Genomic DNA, 25768 nt, shown 5'->3' on the forward strand with positions numbered 1-25768 from the left:
TTTCCAGGCCTGGAAAACAGTTTTTCTAGTTACCCAAGTTTTCCAGGAATTTCATGACCATGGGCACCCTGTGTGATTTTTAAGCTGTAATGCTCATTGACGACATTTTGTAGAAAGTTTTGCTCAACAAAATCATAAGCCTCAACCACCTACTTTCCTGCATTCTGGTAAATTGTTATGCACCAATTTGTGGCTTTTATGAATCAATTCATGATGTAAATACCTGAATGCACATGTTCTATGTACTGAGGGGGTCATCCCCCTGAAATCTACGTCTGTGGATGGCATCAGTATTTTTACAGAGACGATAAATGGTGTCATTTTGTTTCACAATACCTGTAAGCAGGGATGTCTGGGTTTGAGATCATGATTGACTCCAGGTGAAATCTTCCATCTCCCAGATAACTATGGAAAAAAAACCCAAGAAATTCAGTGTCAGAGGTAAAGAAAAGAAATGAATAAATATTATTTGGGCAAAGAAAACCCCTTCTAGACAATCAAAATTCAGTGTGCAACCTTAATAAATAATGGCCCATTATTTTCCGATCCTCTCCACCAGTTCTCTCTCTCTCTCTCTCTCTCTCTTTCTGTCTCTCTTTTTAAATCCATTTCTCTCTGCAGCCTTTTAACAGAAGACCAAAGTGTTACCAGGCAGAAGGCCTGAGGCTGGGGTGGAGGGTCTGCCCATCTCTGCTGTCCAGGAACATGACCCCAACGATTGGAGCATGCTGTTTACAGAGAATGCAAGCCCTTCCAATTAACCTGGGGTCTGGTGCTGGGGATTCACCAGAGCCTGAGCGGAAGCAGAGTTCACAAACCGTAAGTACACAGAGGCATGTAGGTGCCTGAAAACATGAGCTCAGGCAGAAAAGTCTTACATAAACCCCCCCTCTAAGGGTCAGGCTGAGGAGAATCCCGCTGTTAGTTTGAGGGGGCTCAGGTCGGTACCCCTACTCATTACTGTACAGCCTCAGTGGGCCATCTGAGACAGGATGTGCAATTAAATCTACTAATTGGTCAGTGTTTAGTGCAGCTTGGAGCAGGCTGTGGGTGGTTTGCCATATAGGCTACCTAGAGACATGTCGAGCCAAGACATTAGTTTTAAGTGTGTGTGTGTGTGTGTGTGTGTGTGTGTATAAGCCCACATGTCTTCCTATTGAGTGTATGTGTGTGACAAATAACACTGAATGAGAACACAGAATGAACTGGAGCAGAGCCTCTGTTGCATTGCTTCTCTTTGCTAAGCAACATCCAAGGCCCTCATATAATTATGCTCCCAACAATAAGCCTGCTGCTCTTTAGCCATGGCTGTCCTCAGCTCTCTGTAGCTTTAAGAAGCTAGTGTGCTCGACTCCAGCTCTCGCCGCGATCACAGTCCTTCCATCAGTATTCCATTATTCTTTGTAAAAGTGCTTCTTCTATAATGGTAATGCTATGCATCTTTGCGTTACGCAACACCGTATCTTCACATTCACCTCTTGCTATTGTTCTATTAGGAGCGAGAGCGACAGTAGAGAGGAGGCAGCAGATGGAAATGGTCGACTGATCGTGGCTCTTTTCAATGCAGCTTTTATAAAATACTTTTCCTCGTTATAGAAATGAGGCAGAACAGGCTATTTCTCAAGCTTCAGATGGGCCTTAAAGACTAATACCCCACTACTCAGTCTCCATAATGCTCCAGAAGTTCAAAGCTTAGGTAAAATTCAATTATAGCTAACATTTTTAGAGCACCTAATTAACAAAGATAACCCAGAGGTAAATATGAATTTATTGTACTAAAGGTGATGTACAAAACCGTGCACTGCTAAATAGAGCTTGTTCTGTGCTGCTTTCCATGGAAATAGACATTTTAGAGATGGTATTCATTAAAGGGATACTTAGCTGATATTCAACCAGCCTTGTATCACAAAAATGCAAGTAGTGTGTGTAAATGAACTGTGTTCAGCTTCGCTCCATCTTAACAGCACCCAGATCTTCCTGCTCATCTCTCTGCCCAAATCTTTTCACTGGATTTTTGCTGGCTCTAGGGCTGTTGCTCGAACCACAGATTGTGCTTCCGCATTTCCATATGTCCGCCACCATGGACACAAAGAGTATAGAAGCGGATCCATAGAGAAACCCACATCTCTCTATCTCTCTCTTACTTTCTCTCAAACTGTGATTTAACTGTAAAACTAGGCTTGTTTATTAAATATAAACTGAAGACACTTATACAGTATTGCTTATTTCTCACCCAAAATATTTTAGGGCACTGTTTGGTTGTAATGTGAGAATTTGTAAGCAGAAAGTGAGCGTCATACTGTTTCCTGTATTGTAAACATGGAGGCTGTAAAAACTCAAGATCAATCCGTAAAATTAAGCAGTGCAAATAAATATGAACTGGCGCATTGAGCCAAAAAATCTGTACATCCACCTGGATCTTCTGTGTTGTAGGGTCCATTGACCAAGTGTACTAAAGAGTCAAGCACAGCTGAGCGACTAACTAACTTCCGCCAGCTAAGTGGCTAACTTCTTGTTTAGCTCTCTGCTAACTTGGATAGGAATGAAATAATTTAAAAGTGATTTAATTATTCAACAGGGGGTGTGATGCTCAAAAAAAAAACTATCACTGATTTACATACATCTCTTCCATAATGTTAGTGTATGGTAATACGTCTTTTTGGGTTGTGACCTCACAGACCCAGATGTTTTTTTTCCACTTTTGGCAACTATTTATTATTGGCTTGAAACCCCAGCACTATTGCTTGGTTATACCAAAATTTGAGATTGTTTGTTACAAGCCAGTTGCCAAATTGATTTCTGTGTTAAATCAGCCAAGCTGGCATTATGTCACCCACCAGCAGGAGCATGTATTGGTGCATTCTGCTAGCTGTGGGTTTTTACCTTTTGAGGAAAGGCAAACACCACAGCCCTTTTATCTCTGCTTTCTCTGATCATGTAGCACCAAATTCAAAAGTATTTGTGTCTCTTGGCTGCATAGACAGCATAGTTTTATGAAAATCATCTTTCCTGCAGTGAAGTACCTTTTTAAAGGTAAAAGGTAGCTTGTTAATTGAGGGAAACTGTTACTCAGTAATTAAGCATTGAATACAGCTCGCACAGCTTATTAAATCATTTCTTCCATATAAGTTTATGACTAAAATCATACACTATTTCAAAGAGTTGACGAGAGAGAGGGAAGGAGATCCAGCCCACTTCAGGAGGGTTGACGTTCCGACCACGTTTGCATGTTTTACATGTGTGTTGAATGTGTGTGAGGACACAGGAGGGAGAAAGTGTGAGAGAGAAACATACAAACTCTCAGGCAGCTTAATCGATTCTCTCTCCCATCACACTACTGCACACCCCGACTCACACATCAAAGACAACGCACTTTGAATTAGTAGGTGAAGCACACCCTAACCCTTCCCCTTCCACTTCTTTCACACGTATAAAGACTCACACTGAGAACAACACACACACTCACACACACGCTGCTTTTGTCTCCCATAGGGCCTGGCTTATGCATATAGCAGAGCCTGTCCTTGTGTAGCCGTTTTAATCTCATGCACTGGGAGGTTTTAATCACATGGACTAACACTAGATGTGTGTGGATCAGACATAGCAGGTGATGGTCCTAGACATCATTATATCATACCTGGGGAATTACTTCAACTCCTGTGCAGTACAAAGCACAGGATTTATCTCGACTGTGGAGCTGCATGAGATGCATAGACGCAAAGCTGCGGAGGTGTTGTTTGTTGCCTCAACATGCTACCTTGCCAGAGCACTCTCCTCACTGCAGTACAGGGAGGATAAGCATCACTTTGGCAAGTCTCACATGCACAGTGTTTATGTAAAAACATGAAAGCCTTTTCCCTTTTAGAAGAAATTAAGGGGGAGACTGGAAGTTAAAAAAAACAATCACACAAGCTGAAATGTGCAGACAATTGGTGACATGTTGCAAAGTTGATCAATTCTCACCATGAATGCGCCACAGTAGTTGTCACACTCGGTGAAAACATTTCCTTAAAACAAAGAAAATTGGGGAGCACACGAATGTTTTGTGGTTGGTTTAAAACAGAGAAAAGTGGCCGTGCCTGTCTGGCTTTACACAATGCAATGCTTTGCACAGCATGAAGGTATTTTTAGCCTTGCCATTCTGGATCAGCATCTGGCTGTTTCTGGCTCGATATAATAGAAGCCTGATCGGAGGCACGCAGGCACAGCCAGTTGTCACAGCTAGCTGGTGTGACTGGTGTGATGTCACACTGATCATTCCTCATGTCACACAGGTGAGCATGGAAATGGCAAGGGTAATTACGGCACCTGAGGGACGGGGACTGTCCGCATGAGTCTGGGCTGGATGTCTTCTTGTTATCTGGATATCTGCTAACTAACAGGAAGAAAGGACAGGGGATGGGCTGAAACTGTGCATGGGAGAGACAGGAGGGTGGAGGTTTCTTACATTATGGCATTGACGTTGCGGTCCAAGCGAGGGGAAGTACAGCCCAAAATTTCACCTGGTGACAGAGGTCGACACTGTGGGACCAGCACATCATACTCGGGCTTAAGGGCTGCACTCACAGCCTGCAGTATGGAGAGGATGAAGAAAGAAAGACAGTTAGCAATTAACATGTTCTGGTGAGCTCACCCTTAACTCTTTTCTTTGTTCTGGAGTATAGCCCCAAATTTGGAGTACCTCTCCAAAAAGTTAGCAGTCAGGTACGTCTTAAAATAACCTGTGGATGCCCTTCATCACCTGAACAAATCATTACAAGTTGATAGTGAAACAGAAACCATGTAATAAGACCAGCAGAAAAAAAGGTGTTTCTTTTTTTCCTGCTTGTGATACAAATAAAAAAGGAGCCATGTCATAAAATGACAAAATTGAATATGCTAAACATGTGCACACATATTTGCAATCAATGGCATAAAGAAGAATTGGCTTAATGATGAATTAGATCTGTCTTGTTTCATCTAATAACAATACAGCCAATAGGAATGATGGCAGTGCAAGTGGTTGCAGCAGCTCAGTACTCTCAGTGAAACAAATGCAGTTTATATTGTGCAATAACTTGATCCACATTGCACTTTAAACCAGCTGCTGCCTTTTATTTATTGATATGTAAGACACACTTTATTATTATTATTATGTATGCTTAGATCTATTTGTCAGTGTTTCAATTTGTCATTATCCGTGGTTTTACCTTGCTCTTGTCTAAATGTTATTAATTTAGCTTTCATTATTTCGTTTGTGTACAGCTGTCAGCCTGTGAGAAACCAAACATAGTTTTGTAGTACATCTGCAATGACAAATAAAATGTCTTTCAAGTAATATATAGTATATCATTTGTATGTTGTGTTTTTAACCTGCCCAGTCCTTAGTACTTTCATTTGATTTTCATATGTGGTTATTAGATTATTCAGTGGGCTCCCTTGCAAATATTGCAAATTGTTTTCGTGATTATTATGTTGTTATGCTATAGGGATTACATGACATACTGTACTCTTTAGCAATAATGAGAGCATCTTATCATTGTTTTGCATTTAAGGTCTAATGTTAGGACTTATTTACATTGTCACTTCCTGCTTCTTCTCCATTTGTAGAGAAGTGTCAGCATAAACATCCAAATGTGCCAGGCTTGAAATGAATCCAGAGTAGCTGATGATTCAAGCTTTAAATGTGTTCTTCATGCCATAGAGTGCCTGTGTTCATGAGAAAAAGTTATCACATTTATCATGCTAAATATGTGCATTTAACATATTAGTTTTTCTTGCATTTCTACATTTGATGGCTCCCCTCCCTTTTCTGCATATTAAAGAATAGATAACAAAAGAGACAGAAGCCAACAATGCAAAGGATGAGATAGGTGAAAGGTAAAACTGAAAATTTGCCCCTAAAGTGCTCCTAAATGGGTCATGTTTAAGTAATAATTATCTCCCAGTGTGGCCACTTATGGTTAAATGTACTGATTCATGATTCTACAGAGCACTGAAAAAGAAACAGTCTACCACACGTGTGTTGGGGCAGCTGTGGCTCAGAGATAGAGTGGGTCGTCCTCTAATCAGAAGGTCAGCGGTTCAATCCCCAGCTCCTCTGGACAACATGTCGAAGTATCCTTGATACTGAACCCCAAATTGCTCCTGATGCTGCGTCATCGGAGTGTGAGTGTGTGTGAATGATTACTGAGTAGCAGGTGGCATCTTGGATGGTAGCCTCGGCCACCAGCGTGTGAATGTGTGTGTGAATGGGTGAATGTGACATGTAGTGTTAAAGCGCTTTGAGTGGTCAATAAGACTAGAAAAGCGCTATACAAGTATAGTCCATTTACCATTTACATGTCATGTCTCACTAAAATAGAAATAACAATAAAGAGAATAAAGGAGAATATTAACACATTAACACAGAAAATGATATTTTCTGAAAAGAGCACTCAAAGGTCCTGTCTACATGTATACAGATATTTTTGAAAACTGATATTTTTCTCTACGTTGTGGCCTCTCAGTCACACCCGAATGACACACTGTTTAAGGAGCAGATTTTTCATAACTGTGATTAATTTGTATGTGGTGACCTACAAATGGAGCTTTTGAGAAACAGTGACGTCATCTTCTCAATTCGCACATGCCTATTGTTGCTTTGTGTAATCAGCATGAGCAAGAAACTGTAACAACAATGGTGGAGTACCGGTTTGTTTACATTTGTTGGCACTCTTTGGTCTAATGACTACTTAACATTTGAACTTCTACTTGATGGACCACTTCACAGAAAATTGGAGCCGTCAGTTGTGCCCAGCGTCATTTGTTCCAACTAAAGGTCTTCAGTTTAAAGTCTGCCAGACACAGCAGCTTTGGACCAGAGCCAGTAAAACCAGCACACATTGGGACAATTTGAGAGTGGGAAGTTTTCAGGTAAACTTTTGGATGTCCAGAGCATCAGCCTTATCTTTAAGTGAGCTTTTTTTGTCCTTGTTTCCATAGGGTATCAACACTGATGAGATCTCATGTCAGTGATTTGAAAAAGGTAGACTGTACTACATTTACAACCTTTGTGCTGCGGGCAGACTGAGGAACACAGCGGCTGTTTTTTGCATTCTAGTGTGAACTAGGAATATTCCTTATGAGAAAATTGTCAAAATTGAGCACAATTTTATCTATAAGGGTAATATTACTCACCAAAATATTGCATCAGAAGAACCATTTGAAATGTGAATTCCATATTTTCTATAACCAAATCATACTTATCATGCAGTTGAAATAGGTGGCACTTCACACTATGCATTTTGAACATTGCACATTATCCTACATGAAAACTCACTAAATAAAAGTTGAATAAAACATTCTTCAGGGAAATAAATCCTTAGGAAACATGCCTGATAATTACAACAGCATTTTCATTGGGTCCCACAAAGGTGGGAAAGTATCTGTTTTAGAAATGATCTGTAACATGTGGACAGGACCTAATACTAATAAGGAAAATCAATTTCTCCAAACACCTTCATCCATTTAAGCAACGAAAAAAGATGAGAGAGTGTAAACAATTACAGCAACAAAAAGGGCTTGTGTGCTTGGAGGTGGAAGGATACATTGAACAATATAAGGCTAATATAAGGCAGTCCACAGGGAATACGCATGAACTCTTAGCTTCTCCTGCCCGTACTGTTTGACCTAAGCAAGCCTACAAACCATAAGACATGAGTGGAAGGATAAGCACATGCATGCAATACACAAACACACAGACGTATGCACACACATACACATGGATGCACTCAAACACCCCGACATAAATATGACCCACATGGGCAGAGCGTGGTGTAAAAATAACGTTGGTTACATTAGAGAGACCCAGAGTGATGGTGGTTCAACATAGCAAATGAAAGCATCAGAATGCATTATAGAACAGAGAGGCAGCGAGTCTGAAATAAATAAAAAAAAGCCAAATACTATAGCTGCTGCCACTGCTTATGTAAAGGGCTGAGCTGAGCACGACGCTGAACTGAGAGGCCTTCCGAGTTCATACCACCTTTCAAATCCAAAATAACTTCTGCCGGATTTCTCAAACCCACACTTGAACTGAGCTTAAGTGTGGAGTGAGAGCTTGTTCATAAAAGCCAGGAAACAGAAAAAAGTATACTGTACAAGGGCACTGAAGTATGTATCCATGTGTGTTCCTATACAGTACATCTAAAAATGCTAGGGTAAAACTGAAAATACACACGACTATGATCATTCAGGTTAGGACACAAGTTAATTCTACCACAGCTGTCTCCTTGGTTATATTCCAAATACCAAACTTTTCCAGCTTCTCTGTAGACTTTTTTGACAGTATTTGACATCAGAGTATGGTAATTATCTAAACAAATGGCTTTAAAATCCATCTTTTAACATGTATGTGATATACTGTTTATGGATGCTATTTTGTTGCCAAATAATTTCCAGGAGATAGTAGCTAGGTACTGTAACTCATACAAATTACATTAATGCCAAATCTTATATCTCTGACTCTTTGTGCAGAGGATACTGCGACGAATTGACAGTGCTTTTGTCCTTGCAGATGGCTAAAAACTCCCCCATGTTAGAGATGCTGGACGACTACACAGTTTGCATCTAACTTTCTTTATCCGTATGGAATCCCTTGCCGACCAGGCTTTATATTTAGGATTGTCAAGGCAGCCCTTAGAAAACCTGTGTTTACTCATTGTGGCCTTTTAGTTCACACTCCTACGCAGGAAGTTGGACGACATTCTACTGTCTCTCTCTGACATCTCTGCGCAGAGAGGCAGAACACTAACTAGTGGTACCTCTAATCCAAATATTTTCCCTGAACATACTGAATAAATATAACATTACTGTTACCCCCATATTTTGTAATCTCTTTTTATACATAATGACCAAAAAAGATCTTGGCCAAACATGACCCGAACATCTGAGCCATGTAATGATTTTCTATTTTTGAAACTTAAACCGCCATTTGGCACACTGTAAGATTAAAAGCCCTTCAGTTATTCATTGCACCACACTCTCAAAGTGTCGAGTGTACTCTGTGCACAGACGGAGTGCCAGAACAGCCAATAAGATGAAAGTCAAACTTGACCATTGATTGATTTGGGTCTAAACGTTTGCATTCCCTCACGTCTGCAGCAGCTGGTTCTCTCATGTATTGATCTGATTTGATCAGCTCTGATTGGATTGGAGAGGAAAACAAGGTCTCATGCGCTGCGTTCACTGACCTACAAGCTGTCTGCATTTAGAGAGATGACACAGAATGATACAAAAGACAACTATGCAAAAACAAGAAAAAAAACAACTAAAAGACACAAAAAAAAATCAGAAAAGTTTGCCACTTGGTATGTATGCAATTCAAAAATAGGTAGATCACTGAATTTTCTTTGAATTTGGTCGCAGATGTAAGGATTTAGTTCAGTTATAAAGCACTCAGGGCAAAGCTCTTTTGCAGGCTGTGATATACAGGCGTAGAGACAGCTCTGCGTACTACTGTGCACTCAGTTGCATGCCATACTCTTGCCTTGCTTTCCACAACATCAAGCTTGCACTGAACCACACTCTCTCACACAGAGGTAAATATTCGAGCTGCGTTCATTGCCTGCTTCAAAGTCCATGAAATACACTACGTGCATATGATCAATTTCTCTTTAGATATTCTGAATATCATATTTTATAAAACAGAAAAGGGGCAATAGTTTGGAAGAATAAATCTTATTCAATACAGATCTGGAAATTACTCAAACCATATTCCATACTTTTCCATTCTGTGTAAGACTTCTGTGTCTCTGACTCAAAAATTGACTCACCCACATGTTTACACAATCAGTCAGGCTCAGTGCTTAATCACCTGAAGTGCTGCCACAAACTGAATAGTGCTGACAAGTGCCAGAGATTGTCCGGGAGGGAAGTTGAACTTGACCGTGTCCAGGAAGTGTGCATTGTCCATCTGGATATCCACAAACACATACAGCATCTTAATACCTGCTGTGGCGTCTATGGGGACTGCGGGAGACAAAGACAGAAGAAAGAAAGATGAATAATTCACCCTGTTATGTCAGGTAAGCCTGCAGTATATGCACTATTGATGGTGGATCAAACATTAACACACAGCACATGTTCAGCGATACATATAGGGAACACAACACATATATGGATCCCTGTAGGTGCCCGTGCGATATAACTGAAACTCATTCAGCGTGAATCTCCAACACACGCAGGAACTGATGCAAAGACCTCAATTATTTAGGGAAGGAGAGGGACACATGCGATTGCTATTAATGCCATTAATTTCACAGGCCATTTACTACGCGCCCAGGCCTATGAGAGGTAGCTGGAGACGTGCTGAGTTGAGATGGTGAAAAAGTAGGCAAGAGACGAAGGAAACAGGGGGAAAGGGCTTGAATAAGAAAGAACTGTTGTTTGTGTAGACTTTAATAATTATTCTTCCTCTTGTGTTACATTTAATTTGCAGATCAAGAGTGAGGGGATTTTTTTTTGTTATGATTAAGCAAATTGTCCATTATGGCGAAAATATTTTACAAGCGGGTGCAGCTCACTTGTTGGCCTACGTCAAAGCAACACAGAGAGATATAGTGGAGCAAACTGCGACAAGGAGGCAGGAAAAAAGAGGGCGAATAAAAAGGGGCGGACAGGGAGAGATCGGTGAGATACAAGTCTTTACAAAAGATTGAAGGCAGATGGGATGAAAATGGGAAATTCCAATGAAAGCAGGCTGGAAAACTGTGAAATTCAATTTTGAGGGTAGGAGTAGGCAATTTAATAATGTATAAATCCAACAGATAGCGAATGCAAGAGAGGAAAGGAAATAGGATACTGTGTGCGTATGTGTTTAGGAGTTGAGGGGGGTGGACTGTCAATTAACTGGCAGCAGAAGTGATGAATGTGCTCACATTTCAGCAGAGAGGGAAGGGAAGAAGACGGATAAGGATTTAAAAAGGTGGGTTTCGCTGCAGGCCGCATGTCTAATGAGAAACCAATGAGTTAAATATATCATGAGACTAAAAAGCACAGGAGGAGTTAAGTAAAAATCCTCGACTGAAACTACCCTCTGTCTTTTGCTTGTTTATAGGCACTCCCGAAACGTAAAGGGCAAAGAAAAGTGACATCGATCTGTGTTCACATTAGCATGGTAGCCTGAGAGCACTTAGACGCCGCAATTAGAGACACAGTCAATGAGATGGACAGGACTCACTTGCCCCATCAGTGGTTTTATTCATCTGTTTGTTACAGCGATAAAGTCACTCAGCACAGCTGCTTATTAGCAGCGCCCATGTAAACAAATACGCAGGTACATTAATAGCAAGTGGGACGAAGAAAAGGTTCGACATAATTGTATACCGGCTTATTTACAAATTCTTGTTTACAAATCAATATGTACTAACAGGTTCCATTTTGAATTTTGATTTATGTACGCTTCACGGTAGTATGCTGGTCAAGTTGCATTTAGCTTCCACATCCATCAAGACTCCTATGCAGATATGGCATTTTACAATGCTTCTAATATGGCTGCTGCAGCAAAAAAGCTACAAATTAAAACATGGATGCTTTACACACATCTTCAACCCGGCAACATCAAAGTTCTATACATTCAACACAGTTTCAAGGTGAGCAGCCAAGATTTGTTCCACCAATTCAGCAACCAACCAAATATCTCCCTTTCTATTCCTGACTTATGGTGTTGAAGAATGATCAGACAAGTGCTTTTGTGGAACATAATGAACTCACTCTGAAGCTGACCTTTAACCTTTAGGATGTAAAATGAAATTGTTTCATTCTTGTAGATATTTGTGTGAGATTTTATCAAAATTAAAAAATGAATTCTTGAGTTATGGCCAAAAACATGTTTTTTGAGGTCAAGGTGACCTTTGACCACCAAAATCTACTCAGTTCCTCTTTGAGTCTGAGTGGTTGTTTGAGCCAAATTCTGAAGAAATTCCCGTAAGATGTTCTGGTCTCGCCTTCATGAGACTGGGACAGTCATAAGGACAGATGTACAACCTGAAAAGACAATGACTCCAGCCACAGGTATCACCGGTGCACAAAGACGCTTCACCTCCAAAGCACTCTCAAATGTTCCCAGCTTGGCATTTCCTATTGAGTGCCTGATGTTTTCAGCTAGAAAAATAAAAGCCTTGGTGGACACTGGGCCTAATGTAAACATTTGTTTTAAGCCTGAGCTAGTGCTTCAAAACAACAGAGGGCAGTCGTACTGGTGGTCTTCTGTGGGTGGCAACAAAACTTTAAGCCCCAAAATTATTTGTAATAAGTTAGCTGTTAAGTTGCCTTTTATTTGAAGCCAAGCGTCATGCTGGTCCACGTCAATAACACTTGCTCAAACTAAAGTTGGCTCCTTGAGTAAGTTTTGCTTTGCAATGCTCTTTTGAAATGAGTCATGCCACCAAAATAGTGAGGACCTGCTTGTGATATGGAAGAAGGTCCAGTAATATAACAGCTATGGCAGCTGGTCTGGCATCTGAGCAAGCCCTCTATGACGTGCCAGTTCTTTTTTTTTCCCTGTTACATTTTTCCTCTTGGTGAGTAAAAATAAAAACAAGTTTAATTTAGTTTTCTGTATTGTCTCTGACTATTGTCTTTTTTTTTTTTATATCAGTAAGTTTAAAAAAAATCCCCAATCCTTCATATCAGCAAATATTATTACAACTTTAAAACTTACAAAAACATGGTTTTATGATGTCGCCCTGCATTAGATGGAGGTGCTTTGCGATAACAAAAGATGAGATGGCACGAATATTCACAAAGCAGATACTGCAGAGGAAATGAAAGGGGAGCAGCAGAGACAGACTCCATGAGTCAGTCTGCACACCGTGTCTTTAATCCCCCACAGGTATCTGACATATTGGGCAACAGTGCAGATGATGTTCTCATAACTGAGTGATGAAGGTCAGGTGCACATACACGCTGACACCCAGAAACACAAATTCTTTGAGAATCTGTAGCTTGTCTCATTTCTCTGAAAATCTCTTCCACCAATTAATATCTGATCTAACTTCACAAAGAAGTGATCTTTGGTGCCTTTATCTTTGCCTTTATTGGGTTCTTCTGAGTGTAAATGGGAATGTGAATGCATACTTGTCTCTTTTGTAAACATACACACGTGCAATTGCAGCATTTATCCATAAATATCAAATAATGAAAGTGCATGCACGCACGCACGCACGCACGCACGCACGCACACACACACACACACACACACAAACAAACAAAAAAAGCAGCTCAGACCAACACAGAGGGAGTTTTTCACTGTATTAGAATTCTGTTGGTCATTTCTGGTATTTGGTAGAGGTGAGGTTGTTCTGGCAGGGATATATCAAAACTATTGATTTAGCATTTCCTCCCATGTTCTGCAAGAGACAGACAGCGGGGGCGAGGGTGAAGGTCCTCAAGAACTACTTGAGGTTTTCAAAGGACGGCACTAATGCATGTTCCCCATTGATCTGCCAGCTAAATGTGATGTCCAGGCTCCAAAGGTCTGATATGCCTTCTATATAGGAGCTGGGGGGGCTGCACTAACTAGTTACACTTTCCGTTGATCGATAGTTCCGTCCATCGGTCCGTCTGACTTCTTTTTCATGCAGTCTGCTCTTGGTAGGGAGGAGTCCTTGATGCTCGACCACTACACATCCCTCTGCGAGATATAATCATGCATGCAGAGAGGCGGACAAATATGCAGACACACACACACACACACACACACACACACACACACACACACACACACACACACACACACACACACACACACACACACACACACACAGAGGTAAATGGACTCACCGAGACAACTGTGGCCATAGTGCACCATGAAATCAGCTCCCAGGGCTCGAGCGGTAAAGTCGTCTACACAGCATGCACCATACGTCACGTCCCCCATCACAATGGTATCTGCCTCCGTAAACCTGGGATGTACACATACAGAGACACTAATCAGTGCAGTCACACAGCATTATGCACATCCTGATGTTCATCACCATAGTGATCAATACATTGCATGGCAGACACTGTGCGATTATGAGCGAGCTGAATAAGATCAATCCCTATCCACTTGCTACAGATAGAGTACACTAAATAGGATCTGACAGCATTGTCAGTCAATGACTGACTCACAGCTTATCAGGGTGACACACTGCTATTATTTTGCTCCTCGTGACCGGCAGCCAAAGGCCAGAGTGTGGCACAAGCTGTCTGGTAGTTAAAGCCCTGCCAGACGAGGGTTAATAGGTCATCAGTCAGCCTGGCCGCAGAGAGGAGGCTACACAAAAAGAAGAAGCAGTAGAAGAGGAGACTGGTACACATAAGCAGATTAGAATTTGTGGGGGCCTTGGCTCGTCTATCTCTGGCCTGGATTTACAGTACATCTGCCTGGGAACAGGAGAAACAGCGTCAGCAACAGTTAGTGTTTGCAGCATTTGGATAAACTAGTTGCTTTATGCCACAAGTACATTGTGAGAGCATGGGACAAAACATGTGGGGCTGAATAAACTACAGAAAAGAGCTCTTAGGATAATACGTAAAGCTGGCTATTATCAATCTACCAATAAATGTTTTGTGGGATCCTACGCCTTAAATTTGTAGGCGTGTATTTGAAAACACTGGAAAATACTTTTTGGAGATGTAAACAAAAGCCTTCCTGTCTGTTTTCAATTTTGTTTGAGTTAAGAGAAGGAACTTATACTTGAAGGGGGTTTTTATTTTTTAACATGAAAAGTGAGAACCAAAGGAAAATACAGATGTGTTTCAGTTTTGGGAGTTCAATTTAGAAATAGACTAAACTCAAGTTGAAAATGTGTATCCCTCATTTGAGTTTTAAACAAGCCTTAAAATGTGCAGTGGTGGAATGTAACATTCACTCAAGTACTGTACAAATGCATAAAATTGAGATACTTGTACTTGATACTTGAATAAATACCTGAGTATTTTCTTTTCAAGCTACTTTATATCTTCATTTATTTATCAGTTTATTTATTATAAAGTGACAGCTTCAATTTACTTTATAGATTGAGGTTTTTGCATAAAAATCACAAGGGAAATTTGTAAAATATGTTTTATCATAAATTAAATTGCAAAACACTTCATACAAGTACAGCTGCAACGATTAGCTAATTAATCTGCAGTCGATTCACAGAAAATTAATTACCACCTACTTTATTGAACATTTAATTTTTCTCTATTTTTTTTTATAATATTGAGTTTTGTGGTGTGTTTTTATCTTCCTCCTTTGGGGTGTTTTTTTTTTTCTACATTGGGCACTTTTACTTTAAATACATTTTCCTGAAGATACTTACTTTTTTTTTTTACTTACACACTGTTTTTCAAAGCAGGACTTTTACTTTTAACAAAGTATTTTTACAGGATGGTATAAGTACTTTTACCTAAGTAAAAGATCTAAATACTTCCTCCAAAACTGACATGTAGAATGATTACAGAGTACAATGCAAAATAATTACAGTGTAAAATAAGTGAGGATTGATTATAGTGTAAAAAGAATTAAGGATTATAATTTAGAACATTCTAATTTTTTATGAATGAATTCATTTTTCTATCTTTGGTATTGCTGTTATTCTGGGTTATCCTCTGGTTTATATAGGATAGGCAAAAATAAGCTTTGGGTATTAAGCCTTTACCTTTTTCGGTTATTGGCTGAGAAAATTTGCAGTATTTGACAGTTCAATGACAATATTCGATGATTCATTATGTTTTCCAAGAAAAAATTTTTAAGTCTGAACGGGCTCCACGGGATGGTCAGTGTAACCGCAGCATCCACATCATATGGTAAACAAGCTAACAATGCTAACGATGGATCCCAAATGTGAAACATTTTTTGCCGACACCAGATATCAACAAAAGCTAGAGACTGTATTGCATGAACTTGCTGTGAACTGTAAATTCACCACTTTTTCACCTTAAATTGTGGTCTCACTCCCCCTCTGTGCCGCTGGCTGCATGTCTGCAGCTGCAAAATGTGAAAGTATTAAGAACTCACTACGCAGCAAAATCTGGGGATCAAAATGTCCTCACAAGAACAGCGCACAGAAAAAAAAAAAACTGCTCGGCTTGAAGCAATCTCAGTCAACTAAAGGTCTCCGGCTAAAGATTTGAGTCTCTGACTTTCAAGAGGCAGACCTAAAAATAATCTTTGTTTCTCATGATGTTTATAACCAAAAATAGAAATATTCATTCTTTCAAAATAAACTACATGCGTCATGCCACAAGTAGGTTGCTTGAGCATGGAACAATCCATGTGGGCCTAAATGTTCCACTTTGCCCTTGTAATAATAATAATAAAAAAAGACAAAAAAAAAATCATAGCCTCCTTGAGAGGAAAAGTACCAAATTACACAAGCATCTGTGGACCCAGATCTGTTCGAATGAATTGCCAATCGCAGTGCAGAAAAACAAGCTCTTTCTTTTATTGCCCTTTATGGGCGAATAAAATGCTAAGTAAAGCCATAAAGGCTAAGTAAAATGAATAAAGGCTGGGAGTAACAGGGAGGAAGTGCAAATGAACAGAAGCTTGAGGCATTGCAGGGGGGGAAAGATGGGCAGACGAGGGGGTGGTTGTAAATGGTGGTTGTTGCCAGGTATTTGTGGCTGTATTCTGACAGATTTAGGCTAGACAGAAGGGGTAGAATAGAGATGAGACAGAGGGCTCGGGGAGAAGAGGGAAGTGATAAACAGACATGGCTGCACACAGAACAGCATCTGTAGCAACCAACAGACTCTTAGTAATGTGTCTCCTGCTGCCCAATCTTTCAACCCACATCCACTCTCTCTGTTTATTCCTCACTCTGCTCCTCGCGAGGGGCTTCAGACAAAGTTTCTGTTTAGCCTTTCCTCCCTCATTTTCTCTGATGTAATCTCTGCTTTGTACTCTCTGTGGGCTGCTCATCATTGTTCCCTAGTTTTCTATGTTGTTTCTATCTCTATTTTCCCTGTCCCTTCTCCTCTAATGGCTGCTCTCAAGTGAAGGGGAGTGCCGGCCAGCTGAGCCCAGGAAAACATTGACAGAACAACTCATCTGGTAAATAAATATTTGCCTTCGAAGATTTGAATCAATTAACGTCTCTCTTGTTGTGGTTTTGATGTTGTGTGTCTTGTGCTGCGTATGCATGCGTTTGCAGCTGCCAGCATGAAGGTAATTATGGGTTACTAAAAATGATATAATCACACGGGTAGTTTAAGGTCTGTGGACTCGTACGCTAGTTTGCTCATTCACTGCAGCCCATTGTTCTTTCATCGCAGTCCACTGACGTTGTTTGGAGTTGCATAAACGTGCAACAACCTTTCAGCTAAAAATATACAGCCTGCCCAACAGAAAAAAAACCCAAAACTGTTCACTGCAATCCATTGCAGATCATGCAGAATCATCTACTATGCAAAACACAGCACTTCAGAAAATGATTATATCTAATCAGCCATCTATCTGCCAGAAATACCATTATCATGTTATCTCCATTGGCGGTGCAGTGCATATCCAGTTATTTCAAAGTGAGTGCTCTGAAATTTCATGGTAATAAATGCTAAGAATCTGATTAAGAGGCCCATAAGAGACATGTGATGCTACTGGGACACGGGCAGAGTAATTACTGGCCAACGTATAGTCCCATATTCCACTGGGAGAGAGGAAAAGAGGGAAGAAGGAAGATAAAACGAAAATGCGCTAGAGAGAGAAAGACAGACTGAAAAGTGTATCATCAGTGTTAATAAAATCCTATTTCTGACACACGCTATCTAACATGAGACCCACTATATTACTGGTGGGTACATATAGAGCGCAAATGTCCTCCAATGCCTCCTCATTTCCATTTAATCCCCTCTCCATCTCCTAAGCCATCCCTCCTTATGCCCCTTCTTGCTTGCACTCGTCTCCAGTGTCAGTCACTTTCCTGTTTCCTTCAGTATATCAGCACTGGTTTCGCCTCATCTCGGGGTACTCAGTTCAGCCATTCCAACTGAAATGTCATTAAGATCTAATTAAGATGTCAGGGAAGCTTGTGAACTCCATAACAGCCCTTGTTAATTAGCTCTTTAGCATACAGCTCAATATGTGTGAGAAATTGCCAACTGATCTAAATCTTTGTTATAAAAACCGCCTGTGTATGCCGCAAACACACAGGCAGTCCAGGAGCACACTGCCATATACATTGTACACACAGAATGAGTGCACACACACATGTGCACACACACACACGCGCGCACACGCACGCACGCACACGCACGCACAGACAAACACACGCACGCACACACACACACATGCACAAAACTGTGGATGAAGTGCCTGCAGATTGTATCGCTGTCTATCAACAGGTTAAGTAGCCGATATGTTTTATATAAATAGCATCTCCTTCAGCTCCATTTTTGTCCTAGCCTGTGCAGCATATGCATGAAAGCACATTAATCTCTCTGCCACCATCCTCAGGAGATGATATACTTTTCCGACTTTGACAGGAATTTCCTCTGATGCCAGCATAAAAAGGGAACTTGTTTGCACCAGTGCCTTGCAGCTCTGAGATGTTGCAGCAGACAAAGAGAATGAAAAACTTTTTCCTGTCTGCAAACCATCCCATTAGCACTTACAAAGCCGTTCTGTTGCAGATGACACCTAACTGCTGATGAAAATAACTAGACTGAATGTAACTAAAAAGGAATTCCACCATCTGTTTGACTAACTGTTGATATAAGGTGTGTGGTGTTTTTGAGGTGTGTGAAGCAGCGGGTAATTTTCACTATGACACAGGTTTACTTTTGGGTTCATCAGCTTTGGAACACATTAAAAAGCTTTCTACAAGGACATCTTTATATTCCAAAATGGCATAAAGAACTACAGTACAGTGTTCTTAAATTTCAATACTACAGTTTGTAGGGGGACATTCCTCCTAACAGTAGGTATTTTTGTTCTTTATCTATTCAGTGACTGGACTGCTGGACAGAGTGGAAATCGCTTCATGTGATCACGGTTACACTGATCTGCTGCTTATATGGATGAAAAATCTTGGGACAGAACTATTCCTACACCAATGCTGTTGAAATAATTCGCTTAAAGTAATCAAGTAGTCCACTTACAGTTTTCATTTTGGGTCTTTTCTCACATAACGTGGAAGAATTCTTTTTAAATATGGTAATATGGTAATTGGTAGCAGATCATATTAACACCCAAGTAACTAGCACACAGTGCTATTTGCGCCTGAATTAAGCTGCAGTGAGTTTCTATTGTCACCTTGATGCTCTCAGCATCTGGATTAGAAGTGCAAGGAAGAAGTGCACCATAATATGAGCTCCATAGCTCTCATGCGTCATACTCTAAAACCATGCCTGCTGCTAACAAAATAGCTGTGGCTTGCTGAAAACATTGACAGCATTTCAAATGAGTATTTAAGTGCCTTATGTTTACCAGAGAGAAAAAGTTACATCGACACAATATTGTCAGCATACTGTATCTCATATCCATCCTCCTATCATTCTTATCTGGGGAAAAAAAGATCCCACTGAATGGCCAGTAACATTGATGACATACTTTAATATTTGCAACTATTGGAATCACCAGGTAAGATCATCATTTAAGCCAACAAAGTTCAAAATCAGGCCTTCCATAGCTTAGATAGCTTTAGCCTCTACTGTTTTCTGGCCAAAATGAGCAAAATTCTTGCTGAACAACGGCATACATTTTTCCCGTATCTTTCGATTGATGCCTCTCATCTTACAGCCTAAAAGCTCAGTCCTTCTGTCCCACAGCATGTAAAAACTCTGTTATGGACTCTTATACTTTAAGAGGGTTCTTTATTTTTTAACATGAAAAGTGAGAGCAAAAGTAAAAATACAGATGTGTTTCAGTTTTGGGAGTTCAATTTAGAAATGGACTAAACTCAAGTGTAAGAGTCTTCCATGTTGGTAACGCAACCCACCACGAAGCAGCTTTTAGTGTTTTTTGTGTTGTTTGTTGGCAGATGTAAATGAGAAAACGGCACCTTCACGCTATACAAAGTCTGTGGAAAGCCAGAATTGTTTCCTTCTTGGTGGAAGCGGACTTAAATGCGCCTGTCTCTATGGGTTGCAGCTGCTTCTGTAGGCGGCCAACCACACATAGCATTCAACCGCACTCCTGCAGTGATTGGCTGTGAGCAAATCCACATAAGTAGTTTTTTTTCTAAATATGGGTACAAAAATGATCCAACGCAGGTACTGTTTGACTGGAGAATGCTGCAGGAAAACACGAATAACAAGAGTCACATTCCAAACACTGCAACACATCGATCACATCAATACTGAGGTACTGTGTCAACAATATTTCATTTGTTAATATTGAAAAGCACCACAATGGGTGTTATTTTTAGGTTAAGGCTCAAATGCATGTAGTTATATGTCTCTACTCACTTTCCAATGTAACAGAAAGTAGGTCAAGTACCTTGCTCAAGAGCACGGCAGAAGGGAGTATGAAGGGAAAATGTTTTGATTTCGCTATCCTAATGTTTCTTTTCTGTCTGCTAATGTAAAGGAAGCAGCAGCAAAAACCTAGTATGACTCTTATGATGCTTCGCTATTCTGATGTGTGGAGTGCAATCAAACCCATTTAAGAAGAACAGCAAGGTCTAATAACCTGCATTAGTGCTACTTGTCATGCATTTATGCATTTGTTTGGTGAGCGTGTGGATGGTCAACAAGCCTGACAGACAAAAAAGGGGGAAAAAAACAAAATAACCGTCGACAGTTTTCACAGTCATCTGCCATCATCAGGTGGGCTAATCCAATTAGCAAATTTTCATGCTTCCTTATTTCCCCACTGATGTGATTTAATTTGTTCAGCGTTAACTTTGCTAGCCAAGTGCATCATCGGTGTGAAAACGATTAGAGCTTTTCCAAGCTTTCTGATTTTTACCATTTAGCATCCCTCGGGGTCAACAGTGAACATCACAGACACACACAGACACACACAGACACAGACACAGACACAGACACAGACACAGACACAGACACAGACACACACCTTCTCTTCTTTCACTGTTGATTATTCACTTTAAATTAATCACTTTAAATTTTTAACACTAACACTTAACACCTGTATTTGATTTGTACACTACTTGTATTTATATGTTTCTATTATCACACTACATGTTTGTTGTTGCACTACACATATGTTTGCACTTTGTCTCTTCCTTTTTCTTTTGTTTTTCACTTGGACCTGGAAAACACACGTTAGTTTGTCTTATTACTGAATTGTGCACTACATACATGGATTACAATAAAGTCTCTCTTATCTTTTTCTGTTACCTCATGGTTATTTTCAATGCTCCAAATGAGCATTCGCCATCTAATTAAGTCATTAAAATACTGTTAACTTATGACAGGCAACACCAGCACCTGACCACATGTTACTCCAGTAGCAGCTTGGTAGTTAGCCCCTTCCTTTCACAAAACAGAGTTCTGGTTTAATCTTCAGCCAAAGCTCCTTCTATAATAAGTCTGCATGTTCTCCCTGTGGGTGTGTGGGTTTCCTCCAGGGGCTCACATGCAAATGGATTTGTGATTCTAAATTGCCAAGCAGGATTGTGAATATGTTGACCCTGATGGATTGGAAATCTATCCAGACTGTTTCTCTGCCTCTCACTGAGTGCATGCTGGGATGCACTCCAGCATTTTCTAGATTGTGTTTTTAAACTCACAGTGCTACCGTGTGTTTTTCACATGTCAGGGGAATAGATTATATCCTGTGGCACCTACACTAAAATGTATTCATATCCTGTAAATCACTCTTTGTAATAGTGTTCAATTCAACAAATAACTTTAAGAAAAAATCCTGCAGAATAGAGCCGGAGGGATCAGGATCTTTTTTCGTTTTATAGCTCATTTGCAGCTGTTAATTGGCAAGTATATGTTGGCATGCACTCATTAGCATTTCTATCATATTACAGCAATATTTATTATTTATTGAAAATAATTAAATTGAGACATCTTGAAGTAAAGCATATGGTAAATAACTAGCTTAAACTATTTGCAGGTGCACATTAATCTGACAGTATGGTCTTAGCTTTAATTGTACATTCATTATATTTAGGTAAACTTATTCTTTCATTTCAGTTAATATTGCTGCCAAACTCTTCCAGCATTAGTCTGTTTGAAAGTGCAGATGTTGCTAGGCAACAATTACTCTTGCATGCACTTTGTGTTAAAAAAAAAGGTAATAAATCACAAAAGTTCTTTCTAATTAGTTATCGGCACCTACCAATTGTATAATCATGATGACGGCTTCTCAGTTGCCTGACTTACTAAACCAGTGGTGTTGCATCTATTTATCTTAACTGTCTATTGATTTCATGAATAAGCCAATGAACAATTGTATCAATAGTTAAAAAGCATAATTTTGGAGTCTTAGTGCAATCCCTGCACTATTATGTGCACTTCTTTTACTTGTATAATAAGCCCATATCTTGTCTTTATTAGTACTGACCAGAATGCTTTGAGGCTTTGATCATTACCAATGTAATCAATATCCACATCAGTATTCAAACACTTATTTTTTTGCCATTACCCCAAAAATCCTGGAAAGCACCTGTATTAAAATAGTATTGCATCACATTTCATTGTATATCAACATTAATTATTAGTTATTCTGAGACCGGCACAGTTAAACTTGGTGAGTCAAGCATCTGGAGTATGTAGTTGCAAAATTTACAAAGATGACTCCTAAAAAGTCAAGTGCAAGATATGCCCAAAGAAACTGGCATATCACAAAACTACAACGAGTTTGACAAATAACCTGGAAATTGTAAATAACAGCTCTGACTTCTTGCAAAGTTATCTTTTTCTAGCAATTATGGCTAGCGTTGCTTCGACCTGCATGCTAACAAAGTGGCTAATCTCCATGTTATTTTAGGTGTACTGACTGAGAACTGACGTTTAAAAATGACCTCTTGTTTTTCACTGCTTCTCTCACTAAAATGTTTATGCCAAAAACTGGTATTTACAAAGCTAACATTTGCTTTCTCTGTTTGCCACAGAATTGTATGAAGACGTGATCTCCCCAAATAAAGAGAATCGGAAGAGCCAAACTTGTGTGGGCACAGTTAGATTATCCCTTTAGCTGCACCTGCGCTTATTTGTGATATAATGTCAGAAGTTTCCAAAAGATCTAAAGAACCGCTCTGATCCAGTTGGCTCTTCTTCAAAGAATTTCCATCTTCTGTGCCGTTGCTCATAACTCAAAATAACACAGATGTCTCAATAAAATGTCTTTTAACTGTGTTATTGGTGAATGGTGCAGGACGTATCTTCAGTGTTTTTTGTGAGAGCTTCATGAACATAACGAGTGTTTGCTGAATATCTACTGTCCTATTGTGGGTCCAGAGTACAGTCATTTAGTTCAGGTATTAAAATAACTAATGTGGTAAGAGAACAAGTCAAAGGAATGTATAAACTGACTTGTATTATGGTGGTGTAAATAATCACCACAATAGAAGAAGGTCCCAAACACACCAAACCAGCATAAAAGAACTAGTGGTGTCAAAGGCCAACTGTTGTGTTGCCTCACACCAGCTGTGTCTAAACCAAAATATTGCACTTGAACATCCCGTGAAAAAAACTACAGCCAACAGCCAAATAGCTATTATGTTCTGTTTTTGGTGTGACAGAAAATAACTCTTCATACCAGTAGGCCGTGGCAGTCTGTATTCCTCATTTAAAAAGGTAAATCGGAAGACAGACAGGATGGATTCGAGATGCTAGTTACCCGATAAGCATATTAACAACACAACACTACCTTAAGAACAAGGGATATTTACTGTGCACCAAACAATAACACAAACACTTATGAACCGTTTCTGTTAAAGAGATCAATGGATTACCTCCCTAATAAAACAACACCATAAAACAATTTTGTTTCACTCTCACTCCCGTTTGCTTCCTTCACATTTCTCTTCATGTGCACTGAGCTGAACTGCCAATCAGAGTGATTTCATTCACGGGCAAGCTCTGCTGTCTCCAACATGCTGAATCGACTGAAAATACAGCTGACAAGTGCCAACGGTGTTGTACACACCACAAAAAGTAGGGTGACAGATGCTCACTGATGGCCGGACACCGACCAACAGCCGACCATCAGCTTGGTGTGTCAAGGCCCTCACTTATATGACCTTTGTGCATGTTTATGTGCACACATTTTAACGATGTAAACAAGTGAATCATTGTGCAGCAGAGGTGTAACGTGCCTTCACTAACCCTGGTGAATTTACGGACAGGAGGGATTACACTCGACCAGATGCATTATTCTTATCCTGAAAAGGACACTCTGTATTGTTACTGTCTCTCCTGCCAGCCTGAGAGGACGGCAGCAGTATACTCCACAGTAGGTTGTCTGTCCATATGACTGTGCTGCCAGTGAGATTTTCATATCAGAGGTCTAATAATAGCCGAGGCAGCAGACTGCTCTCATAGGAATCAAAGTGACAAGCAGGTCAGCGAGGTGGGTACAGGTGCTGCAGCACTGCTCCTGCACAGTTGCCAGTGATACGCAGCGGGCAGACAGCTCAAATGAGCATATGTGGCACGTTTGGATTGCAAGTCACACACGCACACACGCACGCACGCACGCACACGCACACGCACACACACACACACACACACACACACACACACACACGCACGCATGCACGCACGCACGCGCGCGCACACACACACACACACACACACACGTTGACACATGTAGACACGCACACACGGTCACAAGCTCACTTTTCCCTGTATACAAAATACACGTGTGAATTATTTCCAACATCTGGCAAAGGCTCATCTTTTATTCCATTACATTTCAGACATCAGCCCTCATCAGTGTGTCTGTGAGTGGGCTTTGGCACGGCGCAGAGCGGATTGGCCCAGGAAAAGAGGCTTCTCCCAGAGGTGGCAGGCTAGCTCAGCAGAGATGAACCGTCATTATTTCCTTCTTAAATGAGTTCAGTTTAGGTAAATGAGGAGGAAAAAAAAGCAATAAATCAGAATGGAGCAAAATTGCAGCCCAGAAGAAGAGATAAGGGTGAGTGGGAGATGACGCAGAAGAAAAGAAAACAGGTGAGAATAGAACGGGAGAACACGAAAAGTGTTTCCTACGTAAGACAGAAGAGATGAGGACAGAGAAAGAGAGAAGGAGAGACGGTGATGGCAGACTAAGACAGATGAGCTGTTTGCTGCCAGGTTTGTAATATTAGCAAATCTGATATCGATAATCTGCTTTCTGCACATATAACACGGGAAATATCCTGACAAAGTGCTCCCCTCCAAAAATAAATTTGGCAAGGGGCACTGGGCAGGAGGATTAAATGATCTCCACTCCTTCTCTGGCTGAGTATATCTTCCACTCGACGTCTCTCGCTGCTTATTTCACGATATTTCATTGTCATATTGACACAAGAATCCTGAGTCGCCTGTCTTCCACAGACAAAATTTGGAGACAAAACCCCCTGTAAAATATGACAGTCTAACTGCAGTCATTGAACATCTGCCAGGGATGAGTAAATAGAGAGACGTGAGGCAGCAAGTACGGGTTCATGCTTACGCAGATGTTTTCAGTAATACCATTAGATAATCCTTTAACTCCCTGAAAAACAAGATCATTACTGCTATTTCTGTGAGTGTATCTAATCTATTTGTCATGGCATTTATTCAAAAGCCTGAGCCATGGGTCATTATGGAGAGGCCTACAGCTTTATCAAGATAGAGCCCCAAACTGCACAGCATAGCGCAGCATGCTTAAAAGAGC

The 25768-nt window shown here is 40.4% G+C and overlaps 1 protein-coding gene across 3 annotated transcripts in view; it reads right to left on the reverse strand.

Annotated features, from left to right (window-relative positions):
* The window catches only part of dph1 (diphthamide biosynthesis 1), a 207580-nt gene that overhangs the window by 23832 nt on the left and 157980 nt on the right, over window positions 1–25768 (reverse strand). For all 3 annotated transcript variants that reach the window (XM_088079073.1, XM_088079074.1, XM_088079072.1), the window contains 4 exons: window positions 13804–13925; window positions 9836–9990; window positions 4448–4569; window positions 337–405 (listed from right to left, as the gene is read on the reverse strand). In XM_088079073.1, coding sequence (XP_087935199.1) covers window positions 337–405; window positions 4448–4569; window positions 9836–9990; window positions 13804–13925 — 468 coding nt within the window. The remainder of the gene's footprint in view (window positions 1–336; window positions 406–4447; window positions 4570–9835; window positions 9991–13803; window positions 13926–25768) is intronic.

The sequence above is a fragment of the Plectropomus leopardus genome, chromosome 6, assembly GCF_026936395.1.
Source record: "Plectropomus leopardus strain MGB_pleo_1.0 chromosome 6, ASM2693639v1, whole genome shotgun sequence".
Classification (NCBI taxonomy): Eukaryota; Metazoa; Chordata; class Actinopteri; order Perciformes; family Serranidae; genus Plectropomus; species Plectropomus leopardus.